General features: G+C 32.9%; 1 protein-coding gene across 1 annotated transcript in view; it reads right to left on the bottom strand.

Moving 5' to 3' along the window:
• The window catches only part of stw (laccase), an 81,519-nt gene extending 58,729 nt beyond the window's left edge, over window positions 1-22,790 (bottom strand). The window contains exon 1 of the mRNA XM_089635022.1: window positions 22,584-22,790. Within this exon, the coding sequence (XP_089491148.1) occupies window positions 22,584-22,671 (88 nt within the window). The 5' untranslated portion in view covers window positions 22,672-22,790. The remainder of the gene's footprint in view (window positions 1-22,583) is intronic.
• Between the last annotated feature and the right edge of the window lie 359 nt (window positions 22,791-23,149).

Here is a 23,149-nt window from a genome sequence, read left to right as displayed (position 1 = left end):
GCCCAACTGTTAAAAAGGTTGGGCAGCCTTGGTGTAAACTGTGCAGAGACAACTTACGAGTAGCTTTCTGGCGAGAATTTATCCTAAAAGATATACAACGCATTGAGCACCGACATAAAGTCAAATAATATTATATCCTTTTTTACTATCCGTGTTTGACATTGAATTTTTGAAAGGGCCGAGCATGAGAGAAGAAAACATAAAAAAAATTCTTATTACTAAATAACAATGTGATCATTGATCATAAACATGTAGTATTCTAGACGACTAACATGCGTTAAAATTGTTGTCTTACATAAAATAATTGGTATAATTCTACAAGATCTATTTTAATCTTATTATTTTGTAATATTTTAATTTTGATTTCTATTTTATTTAAAATATAATTTTGATTTCTATTTTATTTAAAATATCATTTTGATTTCTATTTTATTTAAAATATCATTTTGATCATTCAGTTTAATACTTATTTTTATTTCAGTTTTGGTTATTATTATTTGTTTTTACAGAATATCATTTCCTAGTTCCTACATTATAATTAAAATCATGAACGATTATCATAATGCGGGCATTTGGTTTTAAGAAAATCACAATTTTTTTTATTCATAAAAAATTAAATTAAATTGAGAATGTCGTCAAATAAGTGGAAAAATAGAAGGTTGGAATGAATCAAGTGATTCGGACCTGATCACAGAAAAGAGCCAAGGTAATTTTTGCAATGAATGAAAAATCGAATGACTAGTTGCTGTGTTGCTTGCTGAGGAAGCCATTAATGTTTTATTGTGATCCATTCCTTCATACCGTTGAATAAGTAGTAATAAACGAGACGACTTTATTCGGTCTGAAATAATATTAGTAGTTTATTCATAAATGAGTTTACGATCGTAAGACGTTTCCTCACTTTCTCGCACAAAACCATTAAAAATTGTTTTCATTTACTCTCGTAATGCGTTCGACTGCTTTCATTTACCGGCACGTTAGCGGGAAGAGAAAAAGACAATTGGCCGAACGAATAATATATGTCCGAAAATTGAATAACAGGTTATACTGAACTACTTATGAAAGTAAAAGTATCTATGCGAGATATTACTAAGTCAAAGAGTGCGGTCAATTCCAGGTGTTCTTAACCATTGTGCCCACCTGCCATTTAGTCCAATTTTACAGTGGAATGCGGACTTAATTCGTATGTAATTACGGACAAAATACTTACCGCTTTTAAGCAAAATTGTTTTTTTTATTAACTGAAATGAACACTTTGTCGTTAGGACGAAAAGCAGGCAACCTTTTACATTGATAAAGAAAGATATTTTCCAAAACTGAAACGGTTCAACTAAACAACATGAAAATGAGGTCCCTGAACATGAAGATGAGGAAATCAAAAAAAATAGTCAATAAACACGATGATGAGGAAATCATGATGTATAAACACAATTATACACATTCCACCTCGGAACAGGAATCACTAGTAAGGAGGACTGTGAAAAATATATTCCTATACCATTTATTTTAATAGTCGTTGATGAAAAAATAGCCGTGACTAGTTGCTTGGCAGATGTAAAACATCGAAATTGATTTTTATTGAAGGAAGTGAAAATGAAAAAAAAGACTAACAGCTGGCCGAATGAAGAGTTGGTTGGTGTAAGAAAGTCTTGCCACATTTGCCACGCATGAGACGGTTTTAACCTCCCAGGCTCTCCTATTCGGAGCAGAAAAGCATTAAATACCTTGGAGTAACCCTCGACAATAAGTTGACCTGGAAAAACACACGAGTGTCAGCCTTCTACCTCATGCTATGTAAGAAAAATAAAAAAAATATCAATCAAATGCAAACTCTTAATTTACAAATCGACAAAAAGGCCAAAACTAACATAAGCAAGTCCCATATGGGCCAGGCTTTAGAATTGCATTTAAAAAGACTTCAATCTTTTAAAAATGAAGCCATACAAATTGCCTTAGGAGCACACAAATGGATTAGGGTTTCGCAACTCCATGAACTCCAGGACTCTGACGTCCCACTCCTTAAATAACACATCTTAAGTATACCCACCCTTGAAAACGAGTACAAGTACGACGAAAATATAAAAAACCAATATAAAAAAACCGAAACAAATCCCACGTAAATACTAATTCTCCCTCTCTTGCAGCCATGTTCCTTTGCATATAAAATATTTTTTTTACAAAACCTATATTACATCTATTTTTCAACAACCTTTTAATTAAAATCATAATGAAAGAAAAAGGGGCCTTTTTGGCCCGGAACTCTGTATGCCTTTATTTAAAAAAGTAAAAAAGTACCCCCCTAGGCGCACCAAAAGATGTTTCGTGTAATCTATTTACAGAGAGCAACAACTGATTTTTACGATTTATTTGTAACTGTTAAAGTACATTATATGATCTGAATAAACAAAACCAAAGGAACACAGTTAAAATTTATAAATTCCTCTCACGATAACATACCTATTCAAAAGAGGGTTCGCTTCAATGTGCATAGGTCTTGTAAGCACAATACCCTGGTCATATTTATAAATATATCAACCCACGTAACAGATCCTGATTCCATAGGCTGCTGAGCCGGAACTTAGAGGTTGGTACTCAACAGAAGCCGAAACAATAAATCTATATTGAAGTCTCCCCAAGAAGAACGTGTTGCTAAGGTAGGCAATTAATAATGTTTCTTTATGCACTGATAACCCGTGAGACTATTAACCAACTCAATGCATATTATATCACAGAGGAAGATATTATTGTAGCATCGAGGTAATTCTAATAAGATATGAGCTTCGTGCGTACAGAAAATTCAATTTAGCTTCCGTGTTCATCATAACACCAGGAATATTATGTGACTCGCAAACATGTTAATTTTGCACATCTCTAGGAAATTGTACATACTTGAAGACATCTATTAAACATTGATGTTGATATTTGTTGTTGTGTCCACCTGTTAACTCTGAACCATTCGTCTGTTTATCATGAAACACGAATCTTGAAATGAACTGACATGCAAAGCAATTGAGCGGTTAGTTGTTGTTATAAAGCATTTATATTTTATAAAGCTCTACAGTGTGGGACGAACAACCGAACGTGGGATTCCATGACAAGCCTTGCATAATGTAGACTAAATGGCTAATATCCCAACTGCCGAAGGGCGTACTTGGCGTATTGGGCGTATTAATTTAATTGATTCTACACTAGTTTTTATGTTATAAAGTAATTTTCCGAACCCTTTTTTTAAAAATAATTTGGAAAGTGAAATTATCTACTTCCGGATATTTAAATCAACCTCGTTTTCACCTCGTTTAAGTTAATGAAGTAGCTATTTTTAATGTTTTAAGAACAAGTTATTTTTATGGTTTTGCTGCTCGTGTAAGGTCGTTCACCACTAAATACCAAATGAAATCCTTACAATGTACCTATCGCTAATAAACTACCAAGCTACTACTGCTACTACTCAGGTTCAACCAAGTTTTAAATTATTTCAATATTTAGTTGGGTCTACATGATGTCGAAATTTCACGAAGCCAGAGCTCACCGTTCACCCAATTTTAGTAGAACATACAAAACGATTGTCTGCCTAGTTGTATATATTTGGTAGAACATTAAAACATTTAACATTTAACAGTAAAAAATGCCTTTCAAACTAATTGGAAGGAAAAACAATGCTTTTTAACAAAAAAACAATGTTTCTATGATTTTAACTGTTAATTACAGTTTATTTTGTTTTTGTTTTTACTACTTTCCAATCCTTTGTTTTAACAACAAAGGCAGTATTATCCTTGAATAGGGCCATCGGCCAACAAAATCATATATTTGGTTGACCGGCTCGCGAAACGTGCCAAAATATTTTTCACGCTTCAGTGTCCATACCGCACCATGTGGGCATTTCAGGCCAATATGGGGACAGCTCCACATATAAAAAGATACCTGTAAATTTGCTTTATAGAGGATGTGAGCTATAACGGTACAATTCCGCCAAACTACATGCCTACTTCCGTAAACAAATTGTATTTCTTATGACCAGTGATTTTGATTACACTAGGCGAGAGCTTGGGTAGGAAGCAAATAAAAGCATATTAATCACAGACATATGAATATATAGACTAGAAATTAAAGGTGAGGGGTAAAATCAACTGTTGAAGAACGAAGGGGGTAAAGCTGACTGTGATTCGTCAATAAATCAATCTGACAGTAAATAGGCATCTCGCATTATAATATCACCATTTAGTTCTTAAAAGTAAAATCTGCTTTTGAATGAATAGACATTTTTACATGGGAGCGCAAATTACTCGCCACGTTATGAACAAATTTGCGAAGTCCAAATTCGGCAAAAAAAAATTCTTCTATTTTCAGAGTCGAATATTTTGTTTACGTATTTAGTTAAGACACTTTTATAAGTGTTCATAATTTACTTCCCAGTAACAACGATGCGCACACTTGAGAATCGCTACATTCGACCAGATGTATCTCGATGTGATAGTATATGTTTCTACAACTGATTCATATTATACGATGTGAATAAGCTTAAAATAATGCTTACATATGGAATGTAATACGACAATTGGGTTTATTCTCTTTTTCACATCTATTTTTACAAGTTTTCATAGCACAAGCCACTATTTTGCCGTGTTATTTCATAAAATGCCTCGACCATAGCTCGACGCTAGTTCGAACAAGAATGATGACGTCACATTCTCAAGATTCACGGGAAGCCATACGCGAGCCCAGCCGGCTCCAATGGAACCGGTATGGGGAGTGGGGAATAATACGCTTTTAATCACTTAGGGCAGGTCTACTAATATTCATATGTCAATGATATTAATTGTCAATATAAGTAGATTATTAGAATAGACAATTGCGCACTGCACTGAACCGATGATATCGATCATCAGTAGTCAATTGAAAGTGATCCTCATTTATGGTAATTTGAATTCACAACCTAACGCAACCCACAATTAAAAACTCTAATAGATTGATAGTATTTTGTTTTAGGCTTGGCTAAATTATGTTTGGTATTCGAAGCCTTTAGAAAAGGCCAATGTGTAAATATATTCATTTATAAAAACAAATGTATTTTAAAACCATAAAAAATAAGTAATCTTTATTGAACGCTTGGAAGTTTTTATTACAATGTCATTGTACCTGCATGGAAAATATACCTATTACTCTTTTTAAGAGGTGGTGGACTTCTGTACGTGACGCGTGGAAACACGATACGAATCATAATAACTTGGCCAATCTGGCGTATTTTATTTAAAGCTTATCACGGGTAAAACCAACATATATTTTAATACCAATAAAAACAATACGACTTTTAAGGCGCAATAAATTAATATACCATGAACGCAGGAATATATTAAGACAGTATTCAGTCGGTTTGAAAACTTGTAGTTCCTTTATTCACGCTTGTAATTTTGATTTAACTCGTTATTGGTTTATAATGTATTCGCTATGCAAAAGTTTGACAAAGTTATGGCAAATAAATATTGCGTATCAATTTTTAACCGATAAAAGGTAGACTTTTCAGAAATAAAATGCAAAATAAGTGCATTTGCGTAACTATTCAAGGTTGATGATAAAACAATTAGCAGAAACTAAAAGAAATGCACAAATTTGAGAACATTTTGAAACATTAAATGTTACTAGCAGTTAAAAACCCGCTCCGCGGGTTTTTTTCTGCTAGGCCCTTCGGGCGGCACTTGGTTGGGCTTCGCCCAGTTTAAGTGATACTAACAACAATTACATTTAATAGGTAGATATTAGGTCATTCACAGAGAGAGGGTGAGTATATATTGTTAAAACACGGAACAGGAAGGAGTTTAGGCATATAAGAATGACAGTTGTTCGGCTAAAACTTTACCTTTCCCGAATAATTGCCTAAATGGCTAAATGTAAATTAATATAGGTAATTATTCGGAATCGCTGGACACGGAAAAATACGAAATATTTTTAAATAATACCTTCTGATTTACCTTAATTACTATAAAAGGAATCGAACAGCATTTGGGAAATTTTTAATTTTAGCTTTTTAATTTTTAATTACGTAAAATGAAAATTCGCTTTCGCTGTATGGGATGACAGCCTGAATAATTTATGTTGATAACATTTTCTTTTGTCGGTATTCCTGAAATGAACGGCTAGAGACAATTGAAAAACGTAAATTAAAAAGTTATAATGTAATACAATATTCCGGCAAAATAGTGCCTACTTAAAAAACACAAATGATTTATTTCGCTATTATTATCATTATTATTTTATTTAACCTCACCTATAATAACCTAACCTAACCTACAATAATCCAGCCTAACCTATAAAAATCCAACCTAACCTATAATAACCCAACCTAACCTAACCCGTAATAACCTAACTAACGTTACCTAACCTAACATAACCTGACTAATCCTAACCTATAATAATCCAACTTAATCTAACCTAACCTATAAACTAACTTGAACTATACTAATCCAACCTAACCTAACCTAACCTAGCATAACCTAACCTAACCTATCCTAACCTATAATAACCTTTTTTTAAATATTTCCTTACTTGTAAAAGAAACCAAAATACCTTTATTTTATTTTTCGAGCTTGGCTAAAATAGTACCACCTACCTAGTATTTGCATAGAGTAAATTGTAAAAATTCTAGCCACTCATATCAGGAATACCAAAAAAAGAAAATATCATCAATAGAAATTATTCCGGCTGTCATCCAATACAACGAAAGCGAATTTTAATTTTACGTAATTAAAAATTAAAATGCTAAAATTAAAAAATTCCCAAATGCATTCAGATTCCTTTTATATTAATTAAGGTAAATCCGAAGAATTATGTCCAGCGATTCCGAATAATACCTTAATATAATATATATTATATACCTGGCAAAATGATTGTTTTATTAAACATATAAGTACATGTCAGATTAGAGATTTGTTGGCTAATTTTACAATCAACGAAGCGTTTCTATCTTCCGATTGTCTTTCATGTTATTTTATTGGGTTGGCAGTGCCTATACTTCCGCGTATTGTTAACTTCATGTCGGTGTTCTGTCAAATAGTGCGAAATTATTATTTACGTAAATAATATTAAATATCAATATTTTTCAAAATCGTACATGCAAAGACTTGTTGTTTATTGTCATTAAGTTGAATCAAATGTTTGTTTTATTTGTAAATGCGTATTAAAACTGTAGTTTCACGTAAATAATTACCGTTGTTTGAATAAATGAAATTGTACGTATTTATATATCGCTCTTATGCGCTCTGTCGGCCAATAGCAAAACTACTCCAGCGGCCGGTAAAGGAGGGATTGACATTTTTAAGGAACCCTGGAATGTCTGATTCTTGACAGACGTCAAATATATAAAACGTAATTGTGGATAATTTTTACTGTAATGTAATTAATCCAATGCATTGTGAACTTTCTAAAACATATTTTCTTCGATATTATCTAAAAATTATTTGAGCAGAAAAGATGCTTTTGAAGAAATCTGCGGATCCTATTTTAGTATTAAATCGGGTCATAATTTTGAAGTTAGCGGAATTTAACCGAAACAAACAATTTAAATTTGACCAATCAGAGGGCCTACATCGTCCAGACGCTAGGACAATAATACTATCAGATTCGCTTGCGAAGTTCAACCATCATTGATTCGGTAATATGAGCATGAGATGAGTACAGGTAAAATCAAACTAACACATCCTATTTATTTGTTTTATTTCTTTTAGGTGAACTATACTTAAACTAAATTTTTTTTTATTTTTTTATTTTTTATTATTTTAATATACATCATATGGGTTACATTAATACATACATATTTTGCAAAATATAATATTAAGGTTCATATATGGTCATGTATACCTTATCAGAAAAGAGGAGCTCTTGTGCCTGATAAGGGATTAAATTAATGATTAAATAAATGATTAAATTAATTTCAGAAGTAAACCCTATGTTGTAATTGAGATAATTTGCAATGTTATAATACCTAATAATAGTTTAACGGTGTAATAGAAGTGTACAATATTTTTTTATTTGCATATATTTACAAAAATTCTCAAGCAAAATTGCTCGTTTGTGCGTGAAATATTTACTTGTGAAATAATAAGTACCTAATCACTAATGAGACAATTTAAAACAATTGTCACGAAGATAAAAAATTACATTAAAAGCATTTTGCGATTTGTTTCAAATTTTAGAGAATTCTCTTTTATTCTGCTCTCTTTTGATAAAACAATCAGCTAAATATTCTATTAAGATTTGGTCGTTTAAAAAATTCAATTTAACTTTATAGAGAATTCGCCATAGTTACATGTTGAGGCAATGTAAAATAAAATAACGACCTGGGACCATGTCTTTAGTCCGTGTAAAGAGAGTCAAATCAAATCGTCATGTCGTGTTTAAATCATTCCTGAATCATAATAAATAGAAATCATTATCTGACCGACAGTGTACAGTCATTTCCAAGTTTCTACACCCTTTTTTCATACTTACTGCAAATTCAATTCAGACATTCGTAATTTAAATTCCAACGCACGCTATTTAAACTGTACGTAGGAAAATTGGATATCGTTGTTTAATTTTGCGGTCATGCAGAGAAAAAATATTTCCCAAGCGACAAAGCTCCAGATACTGAATCTACTCGGAATGATTTATTTCGCAATCTGACAATAGATACAGCAACTAACAACCAGCTGCCGAACGAGAATGCGTAAATGCGGCTTTTCTCATTCGGACACACGTGGAGATATTTAGGTTATTTATATTCTTTTATTGAACTATATCCAACAGGTTGTAGTTTTTTTTGTAATACTTGCTGTAAAGAATGACATGTTACGCACGATATCAAATCATTTATGTAATACCTGACACATGAATGTACGAAAGTACCCAAACGTACGCAAGATATACCTCGAGGTTTATTTATTGATACGTCTTACGACAGACGTAAAACCAGACATTCAAACCAGAACAGGAAAATCCATATTTGCGCTTTTACTTGTTTTTAAATCTACAGAATGCCATTTTAAAGTCAGTGGCCTAGACCTGGACTAGACCAATAAGTGACAGAGGCCGTTTGCAAGACTACCACTCTACATTAGTAAAAGTTTCGATCCTACTATTTAGGTAGTTTGATCTCTACGATGATTAACTTTAACCTTCTTATTTTAAGTCATCTGTAACTCTACAAGTTTAGTCAAGACCACCCACATCAAGATTAAAATGATTTATTAGCCTGGCATGTTTTTATACGTAAGTCCGTTGCTGAAAAAAACCTTACAAGCATACAACGAAGATAAAAAGAGATCAACAAAATATTTGCCGGATGCCATGCAAAATTAATTGAAAACGTTCTTTTGTACCTCAATATCGGTAAAAAGTAGAAGTGAAACCCATTTCTACAGGCTATTGTGGTAATGTTAAACGAACTCGTATTTGCAGACCCGTCAGATAAAGGCTGCAATTGACAACTGGGAACACAACTTCAAGTTTCCGTTCAACGGAGTTAATAGTAGGCACGAGAAGGTAGCCGATTAGCGTGGCTTGCCTTCAGCGAGAACCTTTCAGTCCGGAGTGTGGATATATTATCCGCTCGTACTACTTAAACATTTACAGATCGTAGGCGGCAAGCTTTGTACTGCAGTACGTTCATTCATAACTCATAACAGCAGGTAAAGGTACAAAGTATCTGATAAGTATACCTGATTACAAATGTTCACACAATCATCTGCCAGGCATGGCATTATCTTGTAAAACACGTGCAATAGCTGACCTTCTATACCCAATACTGTGAAATACAGATTGTCAGTTAATATTTTTGAAATGACGTATAATTAACGTTGGATGTTAGTCTAAGATTTTTCATTTATAATGAAAGTATTATATCTTCTTAAAAAAAGTCCTAAAATAAATCTGTTACCTAGCTTATTGATTGAAGTGGTGTACGTGAAATATTCACGTACACCAAACATTTATGCAACAGAGCCGAGATCAGATCAAGTATTATGGTATAAATTTTGGAAAAACCAGCTGATGACATCTTGAGAACCAATGCAGGCTTTCAAAATGGTCTAGCGTCAGTTGACGAATAGTTTGATTATACGCCCCCGATCCGCTCGGAGGGCAGCGATGCGCTAAGTACGGAAATCAACGAAATACCCGCCACAAGCCGCCTGCAAAACCTCCGTGGCTAAACACCGAAATGTGAAAGCGATCTATCATCTATCATTACAAACTATCGATACAATTCTGCCGGCTGTTGAGTGCTCGTCAACGATCCCCAATCCCCTTCCTTAAAGACTCCGCTGGAGCGGTTAATTATTTTCGGCTGCAATGCCTTGTACAGAATACAGACTCTCAGAATAAATTAACGATCGAGCGATTGGCACCTCCTCACAATCGATTTCTAACTGCGTGCAGTAAAAAGCACGAATTTCTATTCATCTACTTTTTTTGTGAGATTACTCAGTTTTGCCGGATTGCTCAGCGCGCGGAATATATACGAAAAGTTTTTGCTTCGTCGGATAGTAACAAGACACCCGGCTGTAACCGAAACAATACATCTTTTTTTACCGAAAAAAATAAATTATTGAAAATTAATATTTTGGTTCTTGAATTTTTTTCCGATTATGCACGTAATCCCTCCGTCATTACGATAATATCACCTACCAGGGCCCTACCTGAGCAAAACGGCGCCTTGCGCCAGTTAAATTTTAACGCCTTGTGAAAACCAGCATACCTAGGTATCTGGTAGGTGATCACTGTGTTGAGACTGTTAGGTGTTATATTGTGTCTTATCAACATCTTGGCGCCTTCATAATTCGGCTAAAATAATTTGACAACGGGACTAGAGGCACATAACGAATGATTTAACAAATTTCATATAAAACTATCAGTAAAGAACAAATATGTTATGAGGAAGTCGGAACACGTGTTCATCAAAATAATAATATTTTTCTCATCTCGTCCATTATATTCATTCGGAAAAGGGCATCTCCATGAACACGTGTTCAAATATATTCTGAATGACTAATATTTTATTAGAAAATGGTCATGCAGTCACATTTTTAATAGTATCTTGATAAAAAAGCTGTACTCATTTTTCTCAGTATATAAACTACATTTAAAATTATATTTTTATCTCATTAAAAATATACAACACAAAAAAAAACAATTATTCGTCCAGGTACATCCCCACGGGAATCTGGGAAAGTATGTGGCATTTCGAATCTGGTCATAAAATATAATAAGCCGTTTGAAGCAACATTTCAATTCGGAATGGTGGTCTTACAACGGGACGATAGTGAGATTAAATTCCACTATTGAACTGTGAAATAACACAAATTAATCAAATACAATTTACTCGTGCGGGATTTGAACCCGTGACATCCGGATTGCTATTCGGGAGGCTTACCCCTCGACCACGGTAACCTAGATAACATAATCAATGAAATTTTCAGATTTACGAAGAAATATTGAACGTTTTAGAAATGATGTTTCTTAATATTTTTTATTCCTACTATTTTATACACGTAAATTCTGAGCCTGCTTGTCTTGTGTGTCTTTTTAAATGTATATGCATGGTTATAATCAGAACACTATTACTCCATATAGTTAAAAAGTAAAAGACTTGTACAGCATTTAGTGGCGATTAGAAAAAAATCCAGACAATTTATTTGGAGGTTATTGATTTGCATTATTGCTTCTACTCATTCCTATAATTAATTTCAGTACAAGCTGAAAACTTTCAAGTTGCGTTGTGATTTTATGCTAAGTATACACACGCGAGCCGAATTGCCGAACTAAACTTATAGGAAAGGGACAAAGCCACCGCAAACGGGGCGAAACGCCGCTTGCAGTTGCTTCATTCCTTTCCCGTAAATTCGTGGCTCGGTTCGCGTTTACGTTCGCAAATGTATTACGCTTTCGTGCACACATGGCACCGTGTACCTGACCAATGTTTTGATCAATCTTGTGTTTTGAACAATTCAATAACGCGATGTCTGTATATTTGATTAATACGTGAACAGAAAGTGTGAAATTGGAGTGAGCATATTTTGGAAAACTTCGGTTTTTATTCATTTTGTATAATTAAATGTAATTTTTATACGCGTGTTTTAAATAATTCAAAGGCTTGTAAAACCTAAAAGATAAACAAAGACAACATACTAATTTCGGTTATCGGTGCGTGGGTAAGTAAGTCATGTGAAATATTCCTGCGTAATGCGTAAGGGTGCTTCTTTCAATTACCATAATTCGTGGTTCGGCTGGCACTTGTTTTATCCTATTTATCCGCAGCACAACATTACTCAAATTCATTGACATTTTAATATTCATAATTGTAACTAGGTACTGGTCATATCAGACAAGCGATAAAGTCGGTACCAATATAATTTATGAACTAAAAATTATTTAAATATATTTTTTAAAGATAAACTTTTGTTTCCAAAACAAGGTTTTTTAAGCAAAGGATAACAAATTATTAGCCTGAAACACCCATTTAAATTTAAAAAATCTTCTGAAAAAATGATTGCCGCCGACGGGAATAGAATCCGCAGCCTTCCGATTGCGGTTAGTGCATCCGACCGGCATTCGGAAGAATGCGGGTTCGATTCCCGTCAGCGGCATTTATTTTTCTCGGAAGATTTTTTCAATTTATATGAGTACTTCAGGCTAATAATTATTGTTTATAATAATTGAATAATTCTTTATTCGAAATTTTTCAAGTTTTTGTTTTGATCAAATTCTTGACAGATGATTAGATGAATTAACAGCGGGAAGATACGTTACTAAGACAACGCGGGTGGTTTCACTGAACTAGGTCCAGTGGACATAATTTAGCGGCCCGTTGTTATACATATTCTTTGAATCGCTATCCTTTTCAAAAGTGGTTCTGCATTTTTGGTCGATAAGTATAAATATAATTTTTATATTATCGTTCCATCCTGCCCTAGTTAATAATAAATATATTAGTATTCGTTTCATGTACTTATCTTGAAAATGATAATGATCTAAGTAACGAAGCATGTACTATCATTATGGGTACTTTAAAAAACACATAGATACTGCATAATGTGTTTACGATGTATTTACTAGAGCGAATAATAATAATAAATGCGGAAAGTTTGTACTAGAATATTATTATAAATTTTATTGTCTTCGTTGCTTGTCACTTGTTCAGTTTTAATTGGTATTTTTTTCTACAGAATCTCACAGATGCTGCTGTTTATTTTTAAACCGAAATTGAAAATCTGAGGAAACAAACAAATAGTGAAGTATTTGTCGTTCTGTGTTACTGATTCATGTTGAACGCGATCAACGTGGTATAAAACCCGACAGAGCATTTGCCAGTTGGGTATGGTGAATCAATTATTTTTTGGTGTCAAGTCATTTTGTAAGATTCTAACTTCTAAATTAAGTAATTGACAGTCGTAACACCCAGAACTGAGCAATTATGAGATTTCAAGCAGAAAAAGAAAACATATTTTAGGAAATACATTTCAGCGGTTGGTAGCCCCTTACTATCTCGTACATAATATCTCCTATCCCTTTAGATATACATTTCAGCGGTTGATAGCCTCTTATTATCCCATATATAATATCTCCTATCCCTTTAGATATACATTTCAGCGGTTGATAGCCTCTTAATATCCCATATATAATATCTCCTATCCCTTTAGATATACATTTCAGCGGTTAATAGCCTCTTAATATCCCATATATAATATCTCCTATCCCTTTAGATTTACATTTCAGCGGTTGATAGCCCCTTATTATCTCGTATATAATATCTCCTATCCCTTTAGATTTACATTTCAGCGGTTGATAGCCCCTTATTATCTCGTATATAATATCTCCTATCCCTTTAGATATACATTTCAGCTATCGATAGATTCGATAGCCCCTTATTATCTCTATATAATATATCCTATCCCTATAGATTTACTGTAAGTTCAAAGAAAATACAGATGTTTTATTTGAACGGTGACCGGTTAACTCATCGAATGACAAATATAAAATCAAGAAAAATGACGAAACAAAAACTACATAAGATAGGTCACGTAGGTTAGGTTTACGTATTAGTTTTTTTAATCGCTTTTAATGACTTCATATCACTTTTAAATATCTGTTGAATTGTCATAGTGTTGAATTATCATGTAACCTATTTGAACACCTTACGGAAAAAATATACTAAAACAACAAAGATTTGAAAGTTATCACCGGAGCAAAAGTTAAAACTACACTCCCGTACGTGGAATATGTCAATTAAATTAAATTTTTAAAGTGAATGCCGTACAATAGTGCCAACTACTATCTTATAACTGGAGCCAGTGATACTGTGGTATCCTCAATTGGAGCATGTTGTGAGGCTAGTTGGTAGGGAGGGGAAGGAGATTCGAAAAAACAAGGTGGAAAACTGCCTGGCTATTTTTTAAAGCTTTTTAAGCGGTGGATAATATTGCACTGCTAAAAGACCGCCGTTCAGAATCTAAACATTGCTTAAAATGGTTTAAACCGTATTTATTAACCAGAATTGAATAGTCAACCATGGTTTTAACCGGATTTATTGACCAGAATTGAATAGCCAACCATGGTTTTAACCGGATTTATTGACCAAAATTGAATTCTTGTTAAGATTCTGAATGGCGGTCTTTCACCAGGGCATTATTAACTATCGTTTAAAAAGCTTTAAATTTTCTTCAATGTCTTAGATTGTACTGAAATAGGAACTAGTACATTCGAGCTAAGTATATCAACTACAGTCGGAAAACTGTTATAATACTAATATTGTGACACAAGTGGATTGTAATATGATCCTTCGCTGTGAGTTAGAGTAAACAACACTATTGCAGACAATTATTTAGTTCACTGGGAACTAACGTGGAATGCCCGCAATTTGTTGGTAGAGCGCACATAATATCATAAAATTATTGAAATCGCTGCGATCGTTTTATCAGTGATTCATTACGTAGAGTAACTCACACGCATACTTATTTTCTAATACGAAAATAAGATTTTATTCTCAAGTGTGAGGGAATCTCTTAAATATGAATAAAATTATTTAGAAATTTGTTTTCTATGTAATAATGTAAGGTAATTAATGCGTATATACTGGGATAAGGCGTGCGTTTTTGGGTGTGCGTAATGCGTACTTATATGCAACGTTAATTAACATTACCAATTTGACATACGTCTGAAATATTTTACAGTTTTTTAACACAATTTCATTACATAATGTGCTCATTTGGCTTGTTGACCAGGTGCTAGAAAAACTAGAGAAAAACGAAGTAAAAAATGATCCAGTTTTATTAAAATATATATATATATATATATATCTTAATTTGGTAACAGTCTCCGGACGGCTTTGTACCGTTTACCCAGTCCAGTTACGGGTTATACCATTAAAAATAATATGTTTAACGTGACAAAAAATGGTGTCGCTACCTTTTATGAAAAGTCATAGAAAACTATAGGCTACTAAATTATGTTATGACGACTGTTAAATGACGAAAACAATATTATTCTAGCGAACAAAAGCTCGTTTGTTATATTTTAAAGGTTCAATACAATAAGGAATACATTATAGGAATTCAAAACGCTTTCCGTTCTTCGGTGCACGGCTTTCTTGCATTTTTTGTCGGCGTGGTATTTTTTCATTCAGTAAAAGTAGTAATTTGACAGTGTTGAACCGGTTTAGGGTCTTTGTGAGAGAAGCTGATGGGAAAGTAATATAATTATTTGCGATCGGTTAATAAAAAAACCGAGACAAATATATCTACATAGATCGGTCGCGATGGCAGAACGCGAAACTGACCGGCGATGCAACGGAGAAAGTTTTAGCAGACATTGCAAGTGTTATTATTCCGCTCAGAAAGTTATTTTTGCTATAAAAGACGATGCAGAAAAGTTCATTGGGTTGCGGAAAACTGTGACAGCTATTATTATTATCAATTAAAAAATCATCTCTTTTATTTTGCTTCTTTTACAAAAATTGGTGAATTATTATTGAATTCGCAGTCAAATAGGACAAAGAGGACACACAAAAGCTCTGTTTTGTATTATTTATTGGAACTTATTTCAATGTCTCTTTAATTATAAAATGTTTTCACGAGGTACAGATTGATTAGAAAATACTCATTTTATATCTTGATCGTTTTACATGTTATGTGTGAATCTTATAAAAAAAGAAAAAAAAAGTTCGTTGATAAAACAACTTTGTTAAGGATGACTTTTACTTTCGTAATAATATGTTTATATCGATCGATTGACTTAAATAATATTACACTAGTTTTATCAGCCACTTAAAATAAATTACAGTAAAAATTAAGTACACATTCGATATGAATCGTTGTTTTACTTTTCTATCACTTTGATGATAGTTTCTCAAAAGTTCAATAACTCAAGATGGAAATCACGTTGCAAAGTGAAAACAAGGTGAAGCGACATAGAAATTCCTGTCGTAAGAAATGTGCCATTATCATGACGGTACGTGTTCGAGAATTTTCATGACGGTAGATGTGCCCGTTCGAGAATTTTCATGACGTTAGGTGTGCCCGTTTGAGGATTTTTATGAAGGCAGGTGTGAACATTCAAGAATTTTCATAACACTAGGTTTATCTGCCCGAGAGTTTTCGTTGTTTCACTCAAAAGATTTTATATTTAATAGTTGTATTCACATAATATGCTTTCGGTTTGATTGATGTTGGAAAAAAATGTGTCTATGTAATCTCTTTATTAGGTAACGTTTAATTTATTTATTAACGTTTAACCAGCCTGTATGTTACGCTGCTGTAAACACTGCAACTGCATTCAATAGCCAAGGGCCATGGTCACGAGATCCAGCAAACTAACAACAGTGGAGATACGCGATTGCACGAACTGAGATGTGACAAGTGTGTTTTCTCCTCTTGGCTGGGCGGGCGGATGAGCCTCCGAGGTTCTCTCGCTTCGCTTTGCAGATGGGACAACCGAGCGAACTCAACAAGGCGTGAAAACAAGGATACACTGGCTTTATTAACGTCACTTAAGTCAGCTCAAATTGGAGTACTCATCTACCTGAGCATGATGTATTAAAATTAACTGACACTCTTCACGGCTCAATTTAATGCTAGGGAATATCATTAAACGTTGAGTGATTATCTTTGCTATGATATCAGTAAACAACTAGATTATTATCACCAATCTTGCAATGTACTGACGTTTTACAACTCAATAACACTAACCTTTTCTCATTTATATGGAACTTAAGCCATCTTATATTTACGAGTGAAAAACACTGACATAATGCTCACTTTAAAATATGACTTTTCAAGTGTTCTTTTAGTTTAAAACCCAATAAAACTGCTACTGTTAAAGTATATTCATCATTTTAGATGACCTTTAAAAAACGTTCACTAGATTAAAAACCCAAAATTGTGATGCCCATTAAAAGTAAACTTTGGAGAGTCATCTTTTGTTTTAACAAATTAAGAATCGCAGTGTTTTGCAAGGCGTTTGTACCACGTTAACCTTGCTATTGTTATTTGAACAATAGTTTTAACGAAGTTTAAGACCGTTTTTTCATAATAAAAACGTACTCATTGAGGTCGAAATGTTGCAATAAATTTTTTCCTGGATTCAGCTTTTTAAAGCAAGTTGAATGAATGTCGTATTTCTAGAATCATTCCAATAAGGACTCCTTTCAGTTAGTTGTAAGTTATCAACGACAAGCCGCTTTATTTGGTGTTTTACATATATGGATAATAGGCTCATTCGTGAATGAAATCTTTGAATAAGTTTCGGAGAAAGAAGGTTTTCAAATAAAATTAGCAAAAGATAATATCGTTTAACCCGATGCAGAATACGATAAAGAATCGCATCTATTAAATCACTCAAGCATTATGCACATACTGTTAACGCGGGAAGCTTGTTAAAACTTACCGTGTCATTAGTATAATTCCTACGCATCATAATAACATTATTTATTCAAATTCATTCAATTCACGTGAATAACCTTCCGATAATAATTGGCTCTCCGATTCAGCGTGGATCAATGTTTATCTACCCGGTTTGTTGACCCATTAAGCGATAACGGTATTCAAATATGTTAATATTTTATGTAAAGCTAATAATTTATTGTATTGTGTCAACGTGATGTTGTATAAATTAAAGCACGAATTCAAATGACATTCATAATACTATTTTTGTTAATGTTTGATACAATTTAAACACAATGGATGCTATTGTGATGAGATGGGAGGCTGTTTATTCCATTCACGTGTCCAGCCAGAATGCCATTACATAGTTAGAAAAGTGTAAATTTAACTTTTAATAATTACCTTCAAAACGTTTATTTATTAATACGTCAAGCAACGTCTTTGGGATGGGATGTTTGATCTAAGTTTCTAAATGTTTTGATAAAAAGAAAATTATTGGTACATTTGTTTAAAAAAATATCATATGAACATACCATAGGCAAATTGAGAGTTTTATTTTTTTCGACAGACTCTTTTCATTACTATTGAAAAATGGATTTAATCCAGATCCTGAGAAAAAAACACGTAAGTGAGAGCATAAAATACACCGCAATTTCTTTCACATTAATGCACTTTCTGACAGACTGACCCAGACCGGTTTAATGACGAAGATAATTCAGTGTTCAGGTTCTCAAGAAATTCAACGCAATAATTATTCAGATTAAATTTTAAAACAACTAAAAGAACTTTTGGCTAGCAAAAAAACTATCCTCATTAATTTTTTTTTTAAATATTTTGAAATTCAAGGTATCCGAGATTTAAGAAAAACTTCACCGTTACAATCGACTTAGCACAGAAGTCAAATCATTAGTTCGGGTTTTTACATATTTGTTTTTAACAGAACTAAATACTGGTCTAAATTAAGTCATAAAAACAGAAAAAAGCAGTACGAATTTGTCTTATCTAAACAGATCATTGAAATATTCCGAATAATATTCTTTAATGAAATCGGTGTCCATTTTCCAAACTAAAAACCCGAGACAATATAATTAAAATCAGAACTAAGATTTTTGTGTCATAACTGCTAGGCGAATGAATACGTTTATTTCAGGATGTTTAATTTAAAGATAGCGATCAACTGTTAGTATGGAGTTATATACCGTATGCAAATCACCTTGTTTATATATTATTATCGATCTCGTTTCTCCGCTGGCTGTGTCGTGAATATTATATCTTGCGTAATACAAATCCTATCCAAAGTTGTGAACCGGTGAATGTAGGGCGCTGGTTCGAACCAGATCAGTGAAAGTTAACCAGGTGACAACATGGTCCATCGAGCAGCCAAAAACTCTACCGTGTATCTCATCGGTTTTTCCTGCCATATAATATAAATATCTCAATCATAGTAATTATGAGTTCGTCACTATCGGACAATCGGTTCACTCACGATTTTCGAAATAGGGTTCTGACATCGAAATATTTAGGAACCCAGGTTTTAAAATGAACCTTTCTCTTTTTATGAGTAACTCTATGGAATTTCAATGGAAGGTCATGACAAATAAGCGGGCTACAGAAATTGTGGATATGATGATAACGTATATTTAGTTGAGCTCCTACATAGATTGAATTAATCATGGTGTTTTATAGGTAAGTATAATGTTCATTTACATCATACGCATTTTGTTAGGTTAAGTAGATAAAAAAGTTACAGGTAAAATTCCCTGTTAAATTTAATCATTTATTATTTTTCGTTTTTAATATTATAATATTTAGGTTCCAAAGACGCACCTAAAAGAAATGTTTTTACAGCTTTTGTCAGGAATACCCACTAAAATTGTGATTACGTAATGGTATATTCGTCAAGCTGAATGGTAAACATAATTTTCTTATGTTAATTTTTAACTGGACCTCAGCATGGGTTAGCCACATAGTGAGGCCTGTACTAAGAAATGTAAAATTTGTACAAAAAAAAATAAAAACTCAGTACCCAAAGCTAGAAAATGTAGAAACTTATGAATATTATTCTTATTCAGGCTTAAGCATATTACTTTTTTTGGGCTTGTAATTGATTAATTTTAATGCATGTATTATTTATTTACGTCCTTAGGGCTTTAAAAAAACCATTTGATTGGTGTTGATAAAATGAACATAATAATAATAAAAAAGTTTTATTCCCAGCTACATGCAAGGGACGTGCAATCTAATGTTACCCATATTGGCGTTACAGCAAAAAAAAAATTAAAAAATAAGAAGAAGAAAATAATCAACGTATTACAACAACAACAAAGAAAGGCGAAAAAGTAAAGGTACCTACAGTAAAAAGCAATAATCAAGATGATGAAAAACTGAAGTAAAGGGTAAAAATCAATATTAAAAGTAAGTTACCGAGTTTTAATATTACAATTAGTGTGCGCTGACGAGCATTATGAAAGGAGTTAATTAAAACTGGATTTCAATTGCAACAGTACTTCAGGTTTTCCAACAATCCCAACTAGAACTAGTTTACTTACTGGCAAATATAAGTACAAATGAAGAAAATCTATTTCTAAGATTTTCTTTTCAATAATATACCTTTTTAAATTAACCACTTTTACCTTCTGTTTTCAACATAAATTTTTTATCCATTTATGAGGCACGTTAAATTACTTTTTAAATCTCTTTAGTGTCAAATTTCAAACTGCATCAACAGGTTTCATATTATGTAAATTAAAACCAGCTGAAAGTTAAATCACTAAGAAAACTAAAACTTTTAAACGATTTCACCCAAGCTAGTTCCGGAATGATTATAATTTTTTAATCTCAATTAAGTTTTCTTGATGCCACAAACACGTAATCGAATTTTAAAGTCTGTGGAAGTGAGCTACACGCACGCTATTAGCATGAAATCGAAAGTGAAATAGGAAAACTAGATGTAAGAACTAGCATAAATTTTCCGCTTCAATTAGCGTTTGTTCTGCGGCCGGGAGATAATACTTCTATAGAAATTTGAACGCACGGCGTTAATTGGATTTTTTATTTTCACAAATACTTCCTGTCAAATCCGTTCAAGTGCGTGTGTGATTGGACGGATTTGAGACACATTCTTTAAAGTTTTATAGCAAAAGTTTGAAAGAGTAAAACGTGCGTTTTCAAACTTCATTTAAATTTGTATACATTTTATTTTATGACCCTTAAAAAATTAAGGAAAAAAAAAACTATTAAAAAAAATAGCTTCAATTTTTTTCAATTCCCGTATGTATGTTAATTTTGTATTATAATTACATTGATGATTGATGTATTTTTGACTTGTACGTTTTAATAGTAATATTTTATTTGTTACTGTTATGTTATGTTATGTTGTTATAAATTGTATTTGTTACTTTAATTGTTTTTTAATACTTTATAATATAATACGTGCTGTATAACATTATATTTTATCATTAATATTTTTTAATGTATTAATATCATCCATGTTTTAATTTATCACTATCATGTGTACTCTATATTATTTTGCATGATATCCTTATTTTTACATTTAATTTTTTAATATGTAGTTATGTATCATACATGTAACGTATTAAAATGGCAAACTAGGACGTGAATAAATAAATTAATAAATCACATTTTTTTATAAGCAAGAAATGGATACGGTTAATACGTACTTACTTTTCATGTATATAAACTGAAATACTTCTTAAAAATAGTTCTTCTTAGAAGTATTTTTCGATTAAAAGTGCGTATTAACCGTGTCCCTATTTTATGTACATTTTTATTAAAAATGTGCTGAAGAATGAATGTTTATTATCATACAACGAATGACTTGATTTCTGCTTAGTAATGTTAATTTAGTGAAACCGTTTGTGAAAATAAGCCATCCGTCAACGAGATGAATATTATACGGTAGTTTACGTGCGGGATAATGCTATAAATTAAGACACACGATACGTGACGATCACGGTGCGATAGTAAACCGAGCAGGTTTCGCGCTTTCGCATCGCTATCGTTGATGTCTCTTGCGGTGTGCAGTCACTTTTCTCAACAAACTGGTTAAGATTTTACTTTTCATGGCGTGATCATTAACTACAGGAGACTATCAGCTGCGAGAGAGTGGACTCCGAGATCTGACTATGGTAATTTTTCATCGATTTGACGTATATCACCATTTATCTTCTGTGCGGATATTTAGTTTTCTTGGTCAAAATGCCGTTACTTTTAAAACATAACAAAATATATGCGCTGAATCATAGTACAGTTCTTAATATATTGGTCTCGTAAATAGAGATTTTGGTTTGAATTCATATATATACAAATTTATTACTGTTATGAATAAAATAGCTCAAACGTTACTTAAAAAGGTGAAATAATACACTTTTATTTTATGTCAAAAATAAATGTCAAATATGTGTTTATGTCAAAAGCTCTAAAATACTTACCTACTTATCTTTTTACTAAAGCCAAAAAGTTACCGTTAGTCACAAAAAACAAACAAATATAATATTAAAAATCGTACTTATGAACTTCTATATTTCTTTTCCACTTTAATCAGGCCGTTTTCTGGTAAAATAAAAAAAAACTATCACTCAACTGCACACGCAATTTCAAAATCACAAAGATTAGCGGAGTTAGAACCACTGAACTTTCCACCAGTTTCCAGGCACTCACCTTTTTTCCTCTTAGGCAGTACCCTCACGGCGTCCGTCACTAGGACAAGGAGGGCGAGCGCCGCTATCGCGCGGCAAGTTCCCTTCATCGCAAATAATTCAGTCAAATACTAGCACTGCACACTGAATGTCAAAACACACCGGCACACAGACACTGAGCTGCTAACGACACCGTGTATCAAAGTTGAACCGTCCGACTAGCCTATATTTTCACTTATGCGCCGTACCGGCAATATCGCAGCTACTATATTAAACCTTTCGCTCTTCCAGCGCCGCTGTGATTGGTCCGAAGCCAGCTCCATTGAATCGCGCTACCAATCAGCGATCAGCGCGGGCAACGAAAGTCACCGCAGCGACCCTGGTGGTGGTTACGGTAACGTGCGAATGTTTTTCAAATTTCGCATACCTACGCATTTGTATTGGAAACTGCAGTTTGAAAAAAAGTCTACGCTTTGTAAAGTGAGAGGTATTTTTTTAAAATATAGATATACGTATTTTCTTTAATTAGTTTCTTTATGCGGTAGTATAAATGATAACAACTTTGTTTGATTGTAATATTATGCATTG

Source organism: Hesperophylax consimilis, chromosome 8, assembly GCF_061612785.1.
Source record: "Hesperophylax consimilis isolate HC1 chromosome 8, BYU_Hcon_1.0, whole genome shotgun sequence".
NCBI lineage: Eukaryota > Metazoa > Arthropoda > Insecta > Trichoptera > Limnephilidae > Hesperophylax > Hesperophylax consimilis.
The sequence above is the reverse complement of the archived record's forward strand: the minus strand, read 5'-3'. Positions and strand labels throughout refer to the sequence as shown.